General features: G+C 41.0%; 1 protein-coding gene across 2 annotated transcripts in view; it reads left to right on the top strand.

Annotated features, from left to right (window-relative positions):
* The window catches only part of TPP2 (tripeptidyl peptidase ii), a 531,975-nt gene that overhangs the window by 132,120 nt on the left and 378,491 nt on the right, over window positions 1–21,364 (top strand). For both annotated transcript variants that reach the window (XM_089443702.1, XM_089443703.1), the window contains one exon: window positions 7,099–7,157. In XM_089443702.1, coding sequence (XP_089299828.1) covers window positions 7,099–7,157 — 59 coding nt within the window. The remainder of the gene's footprint in view (window positions 1–7,098; window positions 7,158–21,364) is intronic.

Raw genomic sequence — 21,364 nt, 5'->3', positions numbered from 1 at the left:
AACTTTGTCATCTGGAAGGCCAGGATCCTATCTGTTCTAGATAGGCATCGCATCAAGGGCTTCCTTGAGAACTGTGGCTATCCTAGTCGACCCAGTTGCTAACGAAAGGTATGAGGATGTAATAGCCAAGGCAAAGTGCATAATACTTGATGGGGTCAAGGATCATGTAGTTCAACATATTGCGGAGAAGAACATGACAAAGGAGATGTGGGATACCTTGACGACATTGTATCAAGGCACTTCCGTGCAAAGGAAGATTCTACCAGAGAATCAGTTACAGTCGTATCAGATGCAGAAACTAAAACAGAAAAACGATCACTACACCTGTGGATTCTGAATGAACCCACCAAGGGGAGATGGGTGCTCACCCAATCTCTCTAAATCACCCGAGGGTTTTTGTCCTGGGGTTACTAATGGAGTAGAGAACCACGTTCTCAACCTCTAATACAAGAAACAATATCAACTCCAAGATGTCCTCCAATAGATGTCATGGACTCCTCTAGAATCTTCTATTTTATATTTATTTTAATCATGGAGCACTTTTCCCTCTTTTATTTCAATTAAAATATTCTTTTTAATGCGGGAAAATGGTAAATTGGTCATCATGTCTCCCCAGGTCATTGGAACTCTCATCTAACCATCCCATCATGTAGATCTTCTCGTTCCGTTTCCAATGAGCTATTACACTAAGGTGTTCTGCCACGTATTCCTCCCGGAATGCCACCTTAAGTGTAATTAATTGAGTCAAGCCCACTAATAACTCAGTTTTTTGAAAGTGGTCAGAATGTGCCAGAACGAAAGGCAAACTGTGTGGATGATGGAATATACCAAGTGAATGTCGTTGGACCTCATAAAAACTTCTCAAAACTCCATCGGGACCCCTGATGACATACCTTGCTCCACGGACTTGGCCATCCCATGCCCTAGAAATCCACCCTCGCTGTACTATGAAGAAGAATAAAAACGGGGACATGATAGTGTGTGGCGAAAACAGGGGTAAACAATATGACCATGCTGCAGGAAGCGTTGGACTACGCATGCGGCGCAGGCGCAGATTGTTCTGCTATCCAAGCCGGGAATGCACAAATTATTCCGCTATCCAAGTTGGGAATGCATGTTATTGCACATGACCCATATGCTCCCGCTGATAAGGCATGCACCATTGGTGTGGATTTGGTATCATTTGAGGAGGCCATAACTGTTGTGGATTTTTTGTTTTTTTTTTTCCATTGCATATGCCGTTGACTCCTACAAAGAAGATTTTCAATGATGAAGCTTTTGACAAGATGAAGAAGGGAGCTCATATAGTAAATGTTGCAAGGGGTGGTGTTATTGACGAGGGCACACTACCATGGTTTGTAGTTATTGTAGGTGTGACGAGCCAACTCACAAACATTGTATAGAGGATATCAGGAGTTGGAGCTCTTACACGGTATAACAGTGACCAAGAAACTATCTACTATGGCATGAGATTTGTTGAACTACCAAATATTTTCAAAATGGGAATAAAAAATGTGAAATTTGAGTACTTGGAGGAAGTATTTACATCATATCATTAGATGGTGATAATTTACAAAGATAAGCCACTAGATCTCTACTAGATAGATTGACAAGTGATCTCGAGGTTCATTACAAGGTATCTCTATCCTCGAACCCTCGTTCATTATGGTTATGGGTCAACCACACAAAACCCTTTGCCAATGAAGTCCATTTGCTTGGCCACGCACTGTCCACCTCACAGTTGGTCCACCAACATTGTAGGGTATCTCTATCCTCAGCTGTTCATTCATCATGGTTATGGGTCAACCACACAAAACCCTTTGCCATTGAAGTCCATTTGCTTGGCCACACACTGTCCACCTCACTATTGGCCCACCAACATTACAGGGTATCTCTCTCCTCGGTTCCTCGTTCATCATGGTTATGGGTCAGCCATGCAAAACCCTTGCCAACAGAATCCATTTGTTTGGCCGCAACAAGCATTACAGGGTATCTATATCCTTGGATATTTGTGCGTCATGGTTACGGGTCATCCACAAACCCTCGGTTATGGGTCAACCACGCAAAACCCTTGTCTTCGACAACACTTGGTCATCCACAACTCATCTTCGACAAAAGATTCTCTGGAGGGAACTTCATGCAATGGGGACCATTGCTTCCTAAGGAGGGAGGAATCATCCGAATGGAAATCCGCCCATGGTATTTTCCCACCCACGGTATTTACCCATGTTAATGTAACTAAAAAATGTTATAAATAACTAGCCTCTTTTTGTAAGAGGACACACATGGTTCAGCACAATGTAGTTGGAACTATCATTTTCTATCTAATAAAAGTTGGTTCATGCTTTACTTTTCTGGTTGGTTTATTCTTGTTATTTTCTTGGTGTGGCAATTACTCAGATCTTGGGGGTCTCCCCCAAGATCCATTTCAATCTTTTAGATCTTGGGGGCGTCCCCCCAAGATTCTGATCAGAGATCCTGCAGGGTTTTCCAATATTTATATAAAGATGTGATCAAATGATTATTGGATGTGGCCCCCTAACTGTCAGATTTATGTGCATTCAACTATGAAGATCACTAACTTGCGACCTAAAACTAGATCGGTTTGATTGTGTGCTGACTTTTCATCAGAAATTATTGGTCACTGAAGCCTTTCTCGGATAGTCTTGATCCACTTTGATCACACAACTAATTGGCCATATCATTGGCATAAACTACTGATCTGCTGTTAAGGTGGTACAGTGAGCTATTTACTGAGCTGGTGCCAGATATTGAATGCTGGTGATAGAGGATCAATGCACTGTAGATTGGGTGTTGGTAACAACTAAGGGGTTGGTGTGGCGAGGAACTGGTGCTGGTCATGCAGGAAGGCAGTGTGACTAGGAAAGAGGGGGATATCCTGCGTGGTTTTCCAATATTTATGCAAAGATGTGATCAAATGATTATTGGATGTGCCCCCCTAATTGTCAGATTTATGTGCAATCAACTATGAAGATCACTAACTTGCTCCCTAAAATCAGACCGGCTTGATCGTGTGCTGACTTTTCGTCAGAAATTATTGGTCACTGGAGCCTTTCTCGGATTGTATTGATCCACTTTGATCACCCAACTAATTGGCCATGTCATTGGCATAAACTGCTGATCTGCTGTTCATGTGGTACAGTGAGCTATTTACTGAGCTGGTGCCAGACAGATTGAATGCTGGTGATGGAGGATAAATGCACTGTAGATTGGGTGTTGGTAACAAGTAAGGGGTTGGGTGTGGGGAGGAACTGGTGGTGGTCATGCAGGAAGGCAGTATGACTAGTTCTAAAGTTCTGTTGCCGCATTGTTCTGGCATGCAGAAGTTTGGAACAGGTCGGAGGGAGACCAGAAATGTGCAGATGTGTATATCATCTAAAGAAAAATGAACCTTTTCTGTCCTGAATTTTGTCACAATCTATGCTGAAAAATTGGATAACTGTAAAATTCCCACTTAGGAATTCCTCAAACTTCTAATAAAATTCTGGGTTTATAATTAAAAATTTCAGTGGTCTCTTTCTTCAAACAGTTTGACTGTACACCTCTGTAGGTGAGAAATATTTACAGGTGCCAAAAATATACACAGTGACATGCACATATAGAGAAACCAGCCTATCACCAGGACTGATATTTCATTTTAAATTCAGAAATAAGCATTAGCCATGGTATATATTATCAAAAGGGAGGTTGTTCATTGTATAGAGAACAAACCCATCAAATAGCAAACCCAGAAATTGCAAATATGTAACAGCAGTTCACCCTTGAGTCTCAAATAACTTGAATTTTACAGAACATACAGAGAGAAAACCTGGGATAATTGCATGAATATATTTGTAGTGATGTACGCTGCTACTAGAGGTGCCACGCTTCAGCTAGTTCATGATTCGCTACAGGACAAGTCCATGTCCCTTTACCAATAATCCCCTTGACTGGTATCACACCAGCAGTAAGTCACACTTACCACAGTCAACAAATAGACTCAGATACTCGACCCAGTGAAAAGAATATACAGCCACATACTTAACCTCTATAATGGCATCCCAACTGAGACAAACTCATTCTGGTATGGCAGAAATTGACCCAGAATACCAACAGGCCAACCAGCATGAATATATGAGGTTACTCGTCCCCTTTCTCTTCAGAAAAACTTGTGCTTGCTATGGCCGCTGCCCAATAATAAAATTGAAATAACTCATCACACTAAGAGGGTAAAAATCGTGCCACTGGTGTATAGAAACTCGTTCCCATAACTTCCTTGAAAATCCAGTCACGTGAGGCTCTCCGCTTTTACTCTGTGGGACATATGTAAGCTGGTCCCCACAATAAAATACACAGGCTCCTTCAGATAATTCGTGGACCCCAGGAAGCTGGAGAAATTGCTGCTCCTGTACACAGTCTCTCTCTATTGGCTCATATTTGCTTTTGGTACTCCATTCTCTATGAAAATCTCCAGCCTGTCAAAAGAAATGGGAAATACTGTATAAAGATATAAAAATGATTGATAAAGCTTGAGTACCTCAACATTTCTCAGCAATCTCGTTGTCCATTGTAGCTCAATGGTGAAATTTGAATGACTTCACTCTCATATCCAGACTAGTGGGTCTTGTTGCAACACTGAAGTCTTCTATGGCAGCGAGGGCTCCAAAGCCCTCAGCTTCCTCTTCCCACTCTCTCTTCAAACTCACACATTGCACGAATGAATTAGAGTCTCTTCAATCCTACTTATCAAGTCCAGCCGCTTTGTTAGCTGGCTTCTTCAGGAACCCTTCCTGGCTTGGGAAGAAAGCAAGACGCACCCGCTTCGTCAACAAGTCAACTTCTAGGGGGGACCAGAGGGAGAGACTTCTTTGCAAGAGAGGAGGGGGTCCAGAAAGTGGAGATCCATCGGGACTACACTGACTTTGTTCGAAAGGCCAGTTCATTCATATGCGAAAGACTACACCACGGAAAGGCCAGTAGCAGTGAACAAGGAAATAGGCTCGCTCGCTCCGTTCTTCAAGCAAGTCAAGCGTAGAAGAAAAGCAGTAGCGTCTCACTCAACGATAGCTGGATTAGTTGCTCGACCCCCGCCATCACCGGCAACGGGGCTCGACTGATAAGGATGCGTAAGCAGGCTCGACTGTTAAGGACCCTTTAGGGTGCTCGACCATAAGGTCCGTCAGGGGCTCGACTGTTAAGGACCTTTAGGTGCTCGACTGTTAAGGAGAGGATGCGTAAGCAGGCTCGACCAAAAGGGAGAGGACCCTTTAGGGGGCTCGACTGATAAGGAGAGGAGAGGGAGAGGAGAGGACCTCACCATATGAATAGTGAGTGACTCCGTCCCTCACCCATATGATGAGTGAGCGTTAAAACCCTTTAGGTGCTCGACCAAGAGGGAGAGGATGCGCAAGCAGGCTCGACCATAAGGGATAGGTCCCTTCTTTAATGAGTTTAGGGTTGTCTTTTCATCTTCACTTCCCCTTTTGTCTTTTCATCTTCACCTTCCCTTTTCTCTCTTTATTATTTTTTTTCTTGATACTCCACTTTATAAAGTTAAAGTGACATCCAACTTGCCTAGGAAATATCATCCTTTCTCCTTCTTTAATAAAGTCTCCTTAGGCAAATTTAAGTCCCCTTATTAATTATTTCACCACTTTAGCCTATGGGAACCACTTTAGGCTAGCGGACTCCGTCATAAGCTTCTTATGGGGACGGGGACATTACAATAACTGATTCCAAAAAGTGGCTGAATTGTTCTAGAGTGTTCTAGGAAGCTTCTGGTAATGGAGAAACACTGTAGTCTAGCATATAAAGTGATATCAAACTTTTCCAAGAAACTGAGTTTGATTTCTTGAAAATTGAAATGAGATCTTAAATGTGCATTGGAGGAAAAAAAGGTGAAAGGACACAATGTTGATGAGTTTTTTCAGCTTCTACCCTTATATGTGCATATTTAGCACTGTCTAGGGAGGCAGGCCCGGAGGCATTTGATGTCAACTTCCATTCTATTTTTTTTCACTTGCCGTAGACATGTTTGGCCTAGTTTGTTCTTTAAGGCAACTGCCCAAGATGTTTCCTGCACAATAAAATCTGACCAGGATGCTTCCTGTGTAAGTGAAATAAATTTCATGACTGACGTGGTGCCTGAAATAATAAGAAGGATTTCAAAGGATAGTATTGTTATATTTTCATTTTTTTTTTATGTGGTTTCCCAACTATTGGTATTTAAAGCTATATTGAGGCCATTTCCTGGCTCATAAGACCAATTAATTCGTGTAGGTGATAAGTGGTTTCCTAGATCAATGCAATGAGATTTCATCCATTTCCAGCTTAAGAGGATTCCTTGGTAGATGATATCATTCTTCAGAGGATAATTTATTTCTGTAAAGGTCGTATAGGAGATTTGTAATTTTAAGAAGATTGTATTACATTAATTCAAACTGTACCACACTATGAACTATTTTTATACTTCGTTTCTTGGATTAGTAGCATGGTTTATATCACATTTAGGCACTGGATAGAGATGCTTTGACTACTCTCTTTGTATATTTGTTATGCTTACTATCTTTATTCTGTTTGGCTATTTTTAGTTAACTATGGGCATATAGTGTAATAAGTTAATAACAATGTTCCTTTTTTGACTTCATTGGTTTTTAAAGAAATGTAAATCAACAAAGATGCCAGCATACTTTTTCCTCCAGTTTCATATGACATAGATTTCACTAGTATAAATTCTATGCATTGAAAATTTCTTTGCTACTCAGTATGTTTTTTTTAGTCATATCAATACTGGATGTTAAGTGCAGTTTTTCAATGTATGATTTTGTCTTTATGAACCAGTGAGGCTTATATCATGATGTAATAGCCATTCAAATAGTATCATGTAGATGTTACGTATGTACCAGTTGACTGGATGATTTTGGTAAAATAGCCATGTATGCTTGAGGAGCAAATGTATGATTCGGGGACATATGCCATCCGAACCTCATAAGGGAGGCGGGCAATATGACTTGCTAAGAGTAATGCACAAAGTTTGAGTTGTTGGGAGGTGTGTTCACTGTTCCTTTTCTGAGTTTTGATTCTGAAATTTGAATACAGGTTCTAACATGCGTGGAATTTATTTAAGGGAAGCTTCTGATTGTCAACAGACCACTGAGGTACTGGCAATTTTAATTATGAAATTTACTGCTGCAATTTATCTTCTGTTCATGCCATTCTACGGGATTGAGCTGCAATGATAAATGTTTCACAAATTTGTTGATTAGAAAAATGTGATATTCCTACTTTTACCTCTCAAGTCTGTTATCAACCAGTCTTTCAGTAATATTTAATTTTACTTATCCATTAGAGAAGTGCAAAAGAAAGAAAGTATAATAGTATTTAACCAATGGTGTTTAGGTACATCTTTACTGAATCTCAGACGTTTCTTATTTGATTTGCTTTTTAATCAATCCCTCATTTTTAGAGTTCCTAAATGTCTCCAACCTAAACTCCTCCAAAGAATTAATGAGGTTTTATGATTACAGTGTGAAGGTTTCCATCTCTTACTGCTATGCCATTGTACAGTGACTTTGTGAGGCTTGAGTTTATTCAATGTGATATGATGCATATATTTGAAGAAAATACATATATCTAAAGAAAATACATATATCTGAAGAATAAAATAGTTACAAAACTTTTGATACTACTGCTCTATGTGATAACTTTGCATTGCTTCTCATCTATGGAATAAGATACACTCTTTTACTTCTGTTTCATTTTTTCTCTTTTAAAGGGAAGCTGCTCATGTTTTTTTGGATGGTAAACCAGTTGGAAAATCTTGGTTGTACCCAATGCAACTGTAGTAGGTACGAGTGAGGTTGCGTGTACTAAATCGGCTTAAATGACATTAGTTCCAGCCAACACCACTCATAAGGCTATAGATAAGTATGCACATTGCAAACCAATGTAATCAGCATTATTTAACAAGGGTGGACTGAACCCAAATGCCTGGAGGCTACAATAATAGCCACAACTGGCAAAGCCTATGCAAAGGAGGAGCATCCCACCAGGCTTTGAACTTGGGTCTTCATCACAACAGCCACTCCAAGTTGCCACTAGACCACAGCCAGACAGATTCTTCTGTTACATTTATTGCTCCCACATTTTGATTTGTCCCTTCCGAAAGAAAATATAACAATTGGTAAAGACCATTCTGAAGACATTTCTTTCTGACATGAAGGGTGTGAACATCATGTTCACTACTTTGGAAATGTGTCAGTTACGTTTCTTTGCATTCATTCACAGGCAAATGTGTTATTTGAGATTTGATGCTGCTGCTCTCTTTGCAGGTTTCTTCCTGATGTTGCTATCTTTGCATGCAAATATTTGGAGAAATTCAATCCACAGCGTTACATATATAATAGTCATTAGTGAACCCACTGGGGCAGCTCAACTGGTGATTGCCGTGTTATGAAGTGTTATGTAAACCATGTGATTCAAGGTTCAAATCCCCGTGGGTCAAGCCAACAAAAAAAAAATGTCATCAGTGACTGATTCAAAAATCTCAGTAACTGGTCCAATCTTTAAAAAGAAATCAAAATTTCTGTACAGAAACAATGCCCATAATTCAAGCCTTCTAACATGTCTTCCGAACTTTGAACTAGGCATAGCCATCTTCATCCAAAGGAGGCTTTAATGTGGTATGTGCTGAATGACCATGGAAGACTACCCAATATTCATATTCACAGGGCCTGTCCATGCTGCTCTCTGTATAGTTGTCAGTCTTAAAGCTTCATTTTCATTTCCGTAAAGGGCACTAAGCTACTGAAAGTAATTTCTAATGCTTAAAACAATTAGAATGATGAATTTTATGTTTGTCTAATATCTATCACAATTCATTCTAAATCTGATCAATGAAAGGAGAAAAAGGCTTACTGAAATGTGTATATTTTGTGATCATATTTAGATATAGAAGACTATGGTCTCTAAAACAATAAATCACTTTAAGCTATTATAGATTGTCGTTGCCTCAAATTTTCAATAGCTTCCCATTATGAATGCTTGCTCATCTCTCTTACCTTTCTTGCTTTTGTTCTTGTTGTTTAATAGATGACTTCGTTTCCACACATAATTTATACATGTTTTTCATTTCCGGAGGTTCAGTTTGCACATTGGACCAAATGTTTGAAATGGAATAAGGATTATAAATTTATTTATGGAAGATCTTGAGTAACATAGGGAATATTTTGTACATTTATGAAAATGTGTTGCATCTTTAATTTTGATAGTGTTGTATTCCTTTTTAGTGTTTTCATCCTTTGTTTTAAGTGGTTTATACCATAGTTTTAAAACTCCGACTCCGACTCCGACTCGGCTGAGGATTGACTTCGACTCCGACTCCGAAACGGTAATGACTCGGGCGGCTCGATTTCAATGACTCGGTCGTTTTAAAAAATACATTAAATATTTATTTTTTTTATAAAAAAAACATAATTTTAAAGATTTTAAATATAATTTTAAAGATTTTAAACATAATTTTAAAGATTTTCATTCATGTTTCCAAACACACAGCGTTATAATATAGATAGAAGACAACATATGATCAAAGTAGGCTCATGAACCAACCCATTATATCAAAATGGTACCCAATGGCAATACATAGTCAACTGTCATACATGATCAAAGACTCAAAACAAAAAACACATAACCAAGGAGGCTAGAAATGGCCTCTACAACAAAAGTAAACTGTGACGCTGACTAGACTCTAGTACTAGTACTACAGTACTACTGGCTAGTAGCTACTGCCAGAGGAGCCAAGATCATGTCGATCAATCTCTGGATCATCATCATCAGAGTCAGACAGGGGGCCCCATGGCTCCTCCTCATCATCATCATCTCCAACTGCAACTGTAGAAGTGGTACCACTAGCAGGCTGTGCAACTGCAGCAGATGCAAGCTGAGATAGAGTAGATATGCGGCTGCGCTTCTGTCGTGGCTGAGCAGAGGAAGCACCTACAACTGGAGTCCTTGCTGGCTGTGAGACTGAGGCTGGTGGATTGGGATCTGCATTCAACTGAACAGGCTGAAGTTGAACAACATGTTCAAGTTCAACTGATGTCTCCATATCTAAATCTAAATCAAGATCCTCATTAGGATCAAACTCTGCTGGACGACTCTCCACTACCCAATCTGATGTTGGATCAATGTCTTCCAACACAATGGGATCTAAATCAGGTCTTTTGTTCAGCAAATGGTTTCGTCTGAGCCGAAGGTTGTATTGGACATAAACTAGATCATTTAACCGTTTTTGATCCAAACGGTTTCTCTTCTTTGTGTGAATCCTCTCAAAGACAGACCAATTGCGCTCACACCCAGATGCACTGCAAGTTTGACTCAAAATACGAATTGCAAACCTTTGCAATTCAGGACAATGGCCACCAAAGGCCTCCCACCATTGTGCTGCAAAAAACATAGGAGTGTAATGAGTTAGCTCAACAAAATTACAAATTATATCTAACTTTCAAATTATAAATGATTTAACAAACTTAAAAAAAAAAGTAAAACTATTAAGAATTTGAAAATTGAAATTTTTGTTTACCTGGCTCATCTGCTTCTCTTGCAATCTTTGCTAGGTTCTTCCCAAAGGTACCTGATGCATTGCTGAAGATATTGGCCTGTCGGTGTATCTCCAGCTGATCAGACTCCAATGGGATCATGCGATCAATGCAATCAACCAGTCCATCTCTGACCTCCCCCCTCAAAGCTCCTGACTCCTTAGCTTTATAATGATACTGTGGGTTCAAAAAATACCCAGCTGCATGTATAGGGCGATGGAGTTGATTGTTCCATATTTCATCAATGATTGCCCAAATGGGCCCATACTTTGCCACTCTATCCTTGTATACTGTCTTTATTTGCTCCTTTGCTTGATCCATAGCCTCATAAATGAAGCCCATAGCCAACCTTTCCCCATCCACCAACCGCAACACCTTAACTAGTGGCTCAGCAAGCTTCACAATCTCTGCTGCCTTTCTCCAAAAAGTTTCTTCATGGACTTTCCTTTTCAATTCTTTGCCTTCCGGTTTGTTAGACCAATTGCTTTGATTCCATTCATCACTGGAAAACATCTTTTGCAAGTTTCTATGTTGGGAAAGCATAGATTGCAATGTCAAAAAATGTGTAGCAAATCTAGTGATGGCAGGCCTAATAATATCCTTGCCCCCAATGTGTTTCCTCATGAGGCTCAAAACCAATGTATGATTGTAGATAAATTTTGTTATGCTTTTGGCATGATCTATAGTGTTTTTGACCCAATCTAATTTTCCAATATCCTCAAGCATGAGGTCTATGCAATGTGCAGCGCATGGGGTCCAAAAGATGGTCTTGTGTTTTTCTTCTAACAGTTTACCAGCAAGAACATAGTTAGAGGCATTATCTGTGATGATTTGAACAACATTAGCCACCCCCACCTCCTCAACAACCTGATCCAATAGCTGAAACAACAAGTGGCCATATTTTACCTTATCAGATGCATCAACTGATTTTAAAAACATGGTTCCCTGTGGGCAAAAGACAAGAAAGTTTATGATGGTATGGTTTCTTTGATCAGTCCATCCATCTGACATGATGGTACACCCTGTTCTTGCCCATGAGTCCCTGAACTCTTGCAAATACTCATTAATGGATTGAATTTCTTTCTGCAAACGAAACCCCCTTAGCTCATGCATAGTAGGGCCTTTGAAGCCTTTTCCATCAGCATGTATGGCATCAAACATAGGCTCATAATATGGTGAACGAGCAGCATTAAAGGGGATATCAACATCATACCACCATCTAGCTATGTACTCACAAGCAGTCTCCCTCAATTCTTTCTTCCAATGGTCATCTAAAGTGGGCTGCATTTGAGTTTTACTAACTTCAGGACCATGTGCATCTGATGGAGAGGAGGGAGTGAAATAACTTTTGATAGTCACATCACCCTTTTTCATTCTACCCTTTCCCTTATCTTGAACAGAACCAAAAGAGGGAGGAACATATCGGAAAGGGTTGGATGTATCAGTTTGAGAGATAGAGGAAGAACCCTCAAAATCATAATGGGGGTTGGTAGCCATCATTTTTTGTATCTCCCTCTTCCTTCCGATTTCAGCCTGTATGTCTCTTTGCCTAGCCTTATCTTCTTTAAATTTCTCAAAGCTGGCCAACAAATTCTTCCTAATCTCCCCAATTTCTAGTGAGGTACATGGGGTAATTTGGCTTCTAATCCCTGCCAAGTGTTGTTTCAACCTATTAATGCCCCCAGGACTTTCCTTAATTTTCTTATGGCAAAATTTGCATTGCATTTGACTATCAACCATTTCAACATATGCCCAAGCAAGATCTCTTGCTCTAGGTGCCATTTTTTGACTAGGAAATGAAAGCAAACAATCTGAAAATGAAAAAAAAAACCTTGATTCAATGTTCATTTATTTGACAAAAAACACTCTCTAAGCTTTCTAGATATGCACCTAAAATTTACTAAGCAAAAACAGATTTATAGAGGTGAAAAAAAACACCTCCAGGCACAAACTGCCTCCTCAAGCTTGCTCCAAGAATCAGCTCCTCAATGCTGCTCCAAATGGCTGCCCAAGAAGCTCCTCACTCCAGCTACAATGCTCCTCCAAGACTCCTCACTGCTGCTCCAAAACAAGCTCAAGAACTGCTCACTAACTCTCAAAGAAGACTCTCACTCAAATGCATAAGATTGCTGTGAGTGAATGAGAGCACTTGGGTGTGTTAAATAGGGTTTGGGAGGGGGAAATGGACCCCAAAAATCATTTAGCAAATTCATATAACTGCTTGGAGTCCAAACCAACCAAAAAACAATTTAAAAATCCATTAAAATTTTATTAAATCGCAGTTTGACGTGATGCTGGGCGTTTTTTTGTGACTCGGCCGAGTCATAACGGAAACGGCCGAGTTGGCCGAGTCAGCCATGACTCGGCCGAGTCATTAAATGACTCGGCCGAGTCATGGCTGACTCGGCCAGTCGAATTGTTCCAAAGGCCGGGTCATAGAAAAAGGTATTGGCTCGGATCAACCTGGCCGTTTCGGTTTTGAAACGGCCGTTTCTTAAAACAATGGTTTATACTCTTATTTTTTATTTTGTTTTTGTACTTCTTACAACACGTAAGACTTGTGTTTGGCATTCTTACAGTGCTATTTTGGCATGGCATCTATTCTCTTGAGTCCTATATTGCCAATTTATTTAACAATGTGGTGTGTTCAGGCTGCATCCTCCTAGACAAGTTATAGTATCCATCCAATCCACAATTCAAGGAGTAGTTATTATCCAAACAACTACCAAACTATCAGGGTGGGTCATACATTCTCTAAGCTTTATGCCATAGTCTTAGACTAGTGGCCTTATGAAGAGTTGGAGAGTCGTCATCTTAGGGCTTGAGGACAAGGAGGTTTCCATCCAAACTACTAGGTGATTGATCGCATTTTTCGATTATTGAAGATGCTTGTCACCGCTCTTCGAAGTTTTATAGTTGCTTTGTGGACTTCCAAAGAGCATTTGACATGGTTCCAAGGGAGACATTGTTCTAAAGGCATCATGACATTGGCATATTCGAGACCCTCCGGCAGCCATTATGAGATTGTATGAGTTAGTTTTGGGATGGCTTTGTAACCGCTTAATTTAGTAGGGGTCCTAGGAGGGGTTCCAAAGGGACTACTACTAGATCAAGTGGCAACAATGGGATAGGAACCCACTGTCACCTCAGTCAATACCCCCTATTCTTTACAGACTTTCACAGATGGGAGGAGTCCCGATATAGGGAAATCACTAGAATGATGAGGTCAATAATGATGCACAATGTGATTTCCAATGCCTGTTCAAGGGAGAGGCTCAAATAATAGATTGTTTGTTTTAGAAGCAAAAGAAGGGCTCTCCAAGAAAGGCTTGAGGGAAGGATGACCTTGGGTTTAGGAATATTAAAAAATGATGAATGCCTAAGATCAAAACTTCCAAAATCCCTCACTTGTGATTGATGTGTTTATACTAGGGTTCAAAGTGAGGCAAGGATGGCTCATTCAATGGAAAGATTCAATTAAAGTGTGAGCTTTGGGAGAAGCTAGGGTGACTTTCCACGAAAAACCCCTTGAGAGAAATACTATAAGAGACTAAGGGTTGAGAGATATACCGTGGTAAAGGCTCATCCAATGATCACCTCAGTGTTTTAAAAACCGGTCGGTTTGAACTGGTAACCAGTCAAACCGGCGGAAAAACTGGGTTCGACCCCTCATTTCGCCCAGAAACCACAAAAACCGGTGCTAACAGGTCGGTTTAGGATGAAATTGACCGGTTTATGGTTGAATTGGCTGGCTTCGTGCTAAACTGACGGTTAGCTGCCAAGGCCGTGGAGGACACACGGTGGAATTTAGGAAGCATCTAGGGTGTTTTGGAGGGAAAATAAGGAATGTTTCCCTCCAAAAAGACCCTCTCCAAGCCTTTAAAAGGAGCTCACCCCCCTCATTTGCCTCACACATGTCAATTGGAATTTTTGTGAGTTTGATTGGGAGCTTGGAGAGTGTTGAGTTTTTGCTGGAGTAGTGGAACAACAGAGAGTTTGAGCTAAGTAATAGTCATCATGCCTCCAAAAGCCAAGAACACTACATGGGCTCATTATAATATGATTGATGGCAAAATGATCTGCAAATATTGCCAAAGATCTATTGAAAGAGGGGGTATTAACAGGTTCAAGCAACACTTGGCTGGGATAAGAGGCCATGTATGTTGATTTTTGGTAGCATCAGATGTGCTCTAAGTCTCAAATTTTGCAGGGAGGCTTGGGGACATGTATTCCAAAGAAACCATAAAGCGTTTTGGGAAATTCCACACGAAGACAGTTTTATTAAAATAATTAATTATTTGTAACGAGTCTCTAAGTCTAAACTTAGAAAATTAAAATAATTAATGGGTATTAATCTAACTGTGGGTGTAACTTCCAGAAGAAGACGAGTATCAAGCAGAAATGATATTAGCCATTGATTAGCTTCTAATCTGGGCCGTTGAATGTCAACGCCAAGATTATTTAAGGAGGCTTGAGGGTGATTTGGAAAGACATACAGAGAGTTGATAAGTCAGATCGAATTTCTGAAGCTAGAGACAATGCAGTGATTTCGTGGTGATCACATAGAGAGGGGCAAAGATAGTTTTGGTTGGAGAATCTTCTCGTAATACAAGAATACACAGCAGAGAGGCAGAGAAAGACGCAGAGGAAGTAGCGTAGTGCCCAGTGAGGGTGACGTAGAGCCAGGAAGGGCTCACGCAGAGTAGTGTAGTGCCTTCCATGCAAAAGTACCAGATTTTGCTGGGGTTTGACATTCTGAGCCGGGAGGGCTGAAGTCGAAGCTCCAGAGGGTAAATCAATTCCCAGCAGAGGTGATGCAGTGCCTTAGAGGCTAACGCAGGCCCATGCAGGGGCAGCGCAGAAGTAGCCGGGGAACTCGTTGGTTTAGTTGTCGGATCAGCTGGGACTTTCAGTGTAGAGTGAGGTAATCTCACTAATTTCTTTTGTCGAGTGATATTCTCTATACTAGATTGCTAACAAGGCATCTAGAGGTTGTATTCAGAAATACTTCTGCTTAATAATAAAAGCCCTCAGATTTGCTTTGGATTTCCCACATTGGGTTTTTTTGGGGACGTTTGTCCAAAAACAATTGTGTCATTTGTGTTGTATCTTTCTCTATTCTTCAGTTTCTTGTTTCGGCATATTATTTTAAATGGTGTACGTTGCAGTGCATGCATTTTGATGTTTATCGTAGGAAATTGCAAATAACTTGTTCATGTAAATCTAACAAGTAGGAGAAATATCATCAGTTGCTGCAGTAGGGATTCCTGGGTTTAAGGAATTTTCACATGGTATCAGAGGAGTGCAGGTGAAGCAAGAAGAACAGTGCTAGAGAACCCATCGCTGAGCAGAGAAGGAGGTCGAATAGCTGTAGGAGGTAGCAGTTCGAATCTCGAGAGGGTTTGCGCAGTCCAAGCTAGGAGGACTGAATTTTTCGAGGAAAGTCTCTCTATGAGTGGATAGACAGGGAGGAAGGGCTTCCAGATCAAAATATTGTCGTGGCAGAGGGAGCAGCGCTTAGCCTCAGCGTGAGGAAGGGATGGTGGGACACAATTTTTCTGCAGGTCGTTTTATTGGGCAGAGAGACATTATAAGAGAGAAGAGAAGCACAATGAGGGAATTATTCCTCAGTAGACTTCCCGCCAAGAAGTCTGTTTTCTTATTGGCTAAGCAGCAGCAGTAAGAGCAGAGAGGAGCAATTCGACATTTTTGTGGCAGAGATGGCAACTAGTGGGCTGAGATCAGGACAGGTTGGAAGGGGCATCCAACTACGTCATCTGGAAGGCAAGAATGTCATTCCTTCTAGATGAGCATTCTCTCAAAACGTATGTTGACAATGTGGTGGTTGTGCTTGCAGATCAAGATCTGCTGAAGAAGTACCAGTAGAAATGGTGAAGGCCAAGAGGATGATCCTGGATGGAGTAAAGGATCATGTAGTCTGTCACATCGCTAGTAGAGGGACTGCCAAGGAGATGTGGGATGCCTTGGCAACGCTATATCAAGGATCTTCCAAGCAGTGGAAGATATACTTAGAGCAGAAATTAAGACCTACACAGAGGCAGAAGGGGGAGCGCATAGATCCATTCCTCATGAAGTTTCAGGAGACCCGGGACGAGTTAGCAGCTGTGGGGTCTACACCTCAAGGGTCCGAGTTGGTGTAATGTCCCTTTCTAAACTATTTTGGAACATGATTTATTTCTACATTTTGGGGCCAATTTTGGAGGAGATGGGGCCCATTCGATTTTATTAGTAGATTTAGGAGTTAGAAGTAAGTTATTTTGGTTTTGCTCACACAAGGAAAATAAGCACTTCCTAAGCCAATAGTTCGAATTGCATGAGAGGGAAAATTGATGGCTTAGTGACAGACCCACGAAGGAGGGAAAAAGTGCTCCACTAAATCTATATAAGGAAGGTAGCTCTCCTCATTTCATTCATCTTAATGGAGTATTTCGATTTCTCTTTGGTTGCTCGAGCTGCTTAGCCGAGTCACTGGCTGTTTAGTACGAGTTCTTTTGGCGAAGAGCTCACCCTTTCTTTGGGGGACTTTGAGTGCCACGCTAGGAAGGTTTTCTTCATTTCTTCAAGAGGAGGATCACATTTTGATTCCCAGTAGTAGCATTCCCTTCCAGGTTGTGCGTATTACTGGGGGACACAGTGGAGCGGAGGCCGAGTTCATTGGCGGTGCTTAGCTGTGGAGATCTGATGTGAGATTTTTGGAGAGGAAACTAGGGAGGATTGTCAGCATTTGGGAGAGTTTGGGATTTGATTGAGCTTCTAGCTTGGCAGTGTGACTTTCACACTACCTGGGCCTGTGCAAGGGCAATGTGTGGGAGCTCATTTGGTGGGTAGAGTATTAGTCCTTGACACTGAGCTTTGCTGTGGAGGTTAGAGCAGATATTTGGAATTGTGTTTGCTTCCATTTCAGAGCTTGGAGGAGGACTTTGTGGTCATTCCTTGCAGGCCGTATTTTTGGAGTTGTTTGGAGGGTGTGGGCCATAGAAGAGGTCGAATTTTGGACATCAAAATACGCCCAAACCATTTCTGGGTTTTTCTGGGTTTTTGACAAGGATCCTCGATGTAAAGTTCCAGAATTGTCTGAGCATTGGAAGAGGGGTTTCCAGCTGTATCTTTGTAGTAGACAATGCATAATTGTTGGGGATTGCACACGGCCTTTGGGGGTCGTTTTTGGGAGTTCAAAATCGGGCCAAACCATTTCTGGGTTTTTGTGGGTTTTGGTCAAGGAGCTTGGGGGCTGAATTTGTAGAATTTTCCAAGTAGCGAAAGTGGAGTTTCTTGTTGTTCTTTTCCATCTAGCAGTGTAGTTTTCTAGGCAGCACAGAACATTAGAGGAGCATACATTTTCCAGTACTTGATATCATTGTCTCATCACCTGGATTCTGTCATGTTTGCCATTGAGGCAAGCCCAGGTGCATTCATCCATACTATTGTACTGCTCCATTGATTAATAAAATGGCTCAGCTGGTTCTACTTCTAGAGTTTTTATGAGCATGTGTTGTTTGTTAAAATTTTCTGCGTTGAGAATCGTTTTTGCTCTATATATCATTGTTTGTTTAAGTTTGGAACATTAAGTTGGTTAGACTGGCCCTCAATTTAGTCTCAGATGAGTGGCAAGTCTTTGTCTAGAGTATCCTCGACAGGGCGACTTTGCCAAATTGGGATGAGATGTGGGCAACTCTTAAGCAAGAGGAGCCGAGGAGAGAGTTGGTTACGTGTAATATTGATGGAAGCAACAGCAGTGGGTCGAAGCCCAAGGAGGAGGAAGAGAATGTAGCCCTTGCATCCAAGGGGCAATAGGAGCAGTGGAGGCAGAAGAAGGACGTCTCGAAGATAAAATGCTTAAGGTGTGGTGAAATGGGTCACTACGCAACAAAGTGTCCTCTTAGAAAGAAGGGCAAAGATGAGAAGCACAATTCGAAGGTTGCACCCGTGAAGATCGAGGAGGAGGTGTTCGCCATGACAACCGAGATTACTCCAGGAGGGAGGTGGGCTGATTTAGAGTTGTAGTTCGAAAGAGCTACAAATGGGTAGGATCCTTGAGGAGCCCACCTCTCGGATCAATACCTTGCTATAGGAGCCCAGATCAGTAGTAGCAGGTTGGACTACGTGTCAGATGGTGCAAAGGAGTGTTGGAGCAATAGTTGCAGTGGCTAGTAGCGCCAGAGACTAAGCAACACAGATAAGAGTTGACAACAATGTAGATGGCACAAAGCAGAAGTCAACAGTAGCGCAAAGGCTTCAGAGGGTCAGCGTAGAGACTAGCAGTAGTCAGATCTTCAGCATCGAGATGCATCATACTGGACACTTGTTCAATAATTTGGGATGTTTTTCCATTACTATACAATAGCAACAACAGTTTGCAGTGCAAGGGCAGTTGGAAGATGCAGTGCAAGTAATAGCACGGATGCAGAAATTCAGAGGGAAATGTAGTACGAATGTAGTGTTGACAGTGGCAATGTCAACAACAGTACAGTTGCAGTAGCAGCGCAGTGGTTGGTGGACAGCATGTCAGACATCAACAACGCAGAGGACGATGTTATGAAGTCAGGGTGATGCTTTAGTGGGAGGCATTGTTAGAGCACATTCCTCGCTAAAAGGGAGTGTTGATTTCTGATAGCATCAGATGTGCTCTAAGTCTCAAATTTTGCAAGGAGGCTTGGGGACATGTATTCCAAAGAACCTAGAAATTGTTTTGGGAAATTCCACCCAGAGATAGTTTTATTAAAATAATTAATTATTTTTAATGGGTCCCCAAGTCTAAACTTAGGAAATTAAAATAATTAATGGGTATTAATCGAACGATAGGTGTCACTTCTAGAAGAAGACGAGGATCAAGCAGAAATGATCTTAGCCATTGATTAGCTTCTAATTTGGGCCGTTTAATGTCAACGAGAAGATTATTTAAGGAGGCTTGAGGATCATTTGGAAAGACGTACAGAGAGTTGATCAGTTAGATCAAATTGTTGAAGTTAGAGGCAGCGCCGTGATTTCGTGGTGATCATGCAGAGAGGGGCAAAGATATTTTTGGTTGGAGAATCTTCACCTGAGCCAAGAATACGCAACAAAGAAGCAGAGAAAGACGTAGAGGAAGCAGCGCAATGCCCAGTGAGGGTGACACGGAGAGCTAGGAAGGCCTCACGCAGAGCGGCGCAATGCCTTCCAAGCAGAAGTTCGAGATTTTGCTGGGGGTTTGATGTTCTGAGTCGGGAGGGTTGAAGTCAAAGCTCCAAAGGGCAAATTGATTCCCAGCAAAGGTGACACAATGCCTTAGAGGCTAACGCAGTCCCACGAAGGGGCATCGCAGAAGTAGCCGAGTAACTCGTTGGTTCAGCTGCCGGATCAGCTATAGTATAGAGTGAGGTAATCTTACTAATTTCTTCTGCCGAGTGATATTCTCTGTATCAAATTGCCAGCAAGGCATCCAGAGGTTGTATTCAGAAATACTTCTGCTTATAAAAACCCTCAAATCTGCTGCACCAATTTTTCCACATTGGGTTTTTCCGGGGATGTTTGTCCAAAAACAACCGTGTCATTTGTGTTGTATTTTTCTCTATTGTTCAGTTTCTTGTTTCGACATATTATTTTAAATGGTGTAGGCTACAGTGTATGTATTTCAATGTTTTCCATGGGAAACTGCAAATAACTTGTTCATGTAAATCTAACAAGTAGGAGAAATATCATCAGTTGCTGCAGTAGGGATTCCCGGGTTTAAGGAGTTTTCACAATGTAAAGCCATGTGGAGCATCAAATGAAGTAGTAGGTAATATTAGGGTGGAAAATCTTCAGAAGTTTGAGACTCAAGTCACTGAACCAATAGAGAAGTTTGAGACTCAAGCAATTGCAAAGTTTGCGAGTCGAGACTCAACCAACTAAGTTTGATCATGATGACTCATGAGAAGTTTCAAGTGATAATGTTGATCACTATTATCATATATGTAGACTTGTAGTAGGCCAGTGGCCTCATAGTTTGTAGGCTTTGTTTTTGCACTCTAGAGGCCGTTTAGAGCCTCATTGATTATATATTTTGTCGTTGATATGTATTGCACTTGGTGCCATTTTGATATATTCACCTTTACATGGTATATATATGAGCAAACTTTGCATATCTTGTATTTATTAGTTTGGAATCATGGTTTTAAATCTTAAAAATAGTTTTTTTCATTAAAAACTAGTCATTTAATATATTTTTTAAACACCGGTTCATTTAGACGTGACCTATTCCGGTTTGACCGATTCCGGCTTGAAACCCAATTTTTTTAGGTGGATTGGTCCAGTCACCAGTTCCGGTTTTTAAAACTATGGATCACCTATAGTTAAGAGAAAAGGTTTTGAATGATGAACTACAAAGTGCAAACCTTCAAGAAATCCCCAACTCAAAGGAGCTTTAAGGGTTCCCTCTTGGTATGATAGTTAGGACATCAATTTATTTGAAATTCCACTATTGGAATTCGTTCAAAACTGGAGGATGCCCAGAGGAGACATAAATGAAGAAACTTGTTTGAACAAAATCCTAAAATTCATCCTCCCTAAAATTTTGTACCAAGCCCTAGAAAATCTCCTTATCCTTAGGGGACCAATAAAAGAGGAAGAAAAGAGGTGAAAGAATGATATTTCGTTAAGTTAATGTGATCATCAAGGATCTAGGACCAATGCCTAATCTATTCGAAGATTGATTTAGGGTTTTTTTCTATCAAGAAGCCTAATTGTAGTTTCGGATTCCCTAGTGAAGTAGCTACCCATCGACAACAAGT

Source organism: Pinus tabuliformis, chromosome 9 (genome assembly GCF_031772625.1).
Source record: "Pinus tabuliformis cultivar Carrire ecotype Pingquan chromosome 9, CPIR1, whole genome shotgun sequence".
NCBI lineage: Eukaryota > Viridiplantae > Streptophyta > Pinopsida > Pinales > Pinaceae > Pinus > Pinus tabuliformis.
This window is presented reverse-complemented; position numbering and strand designations above follow the sequence as displayed.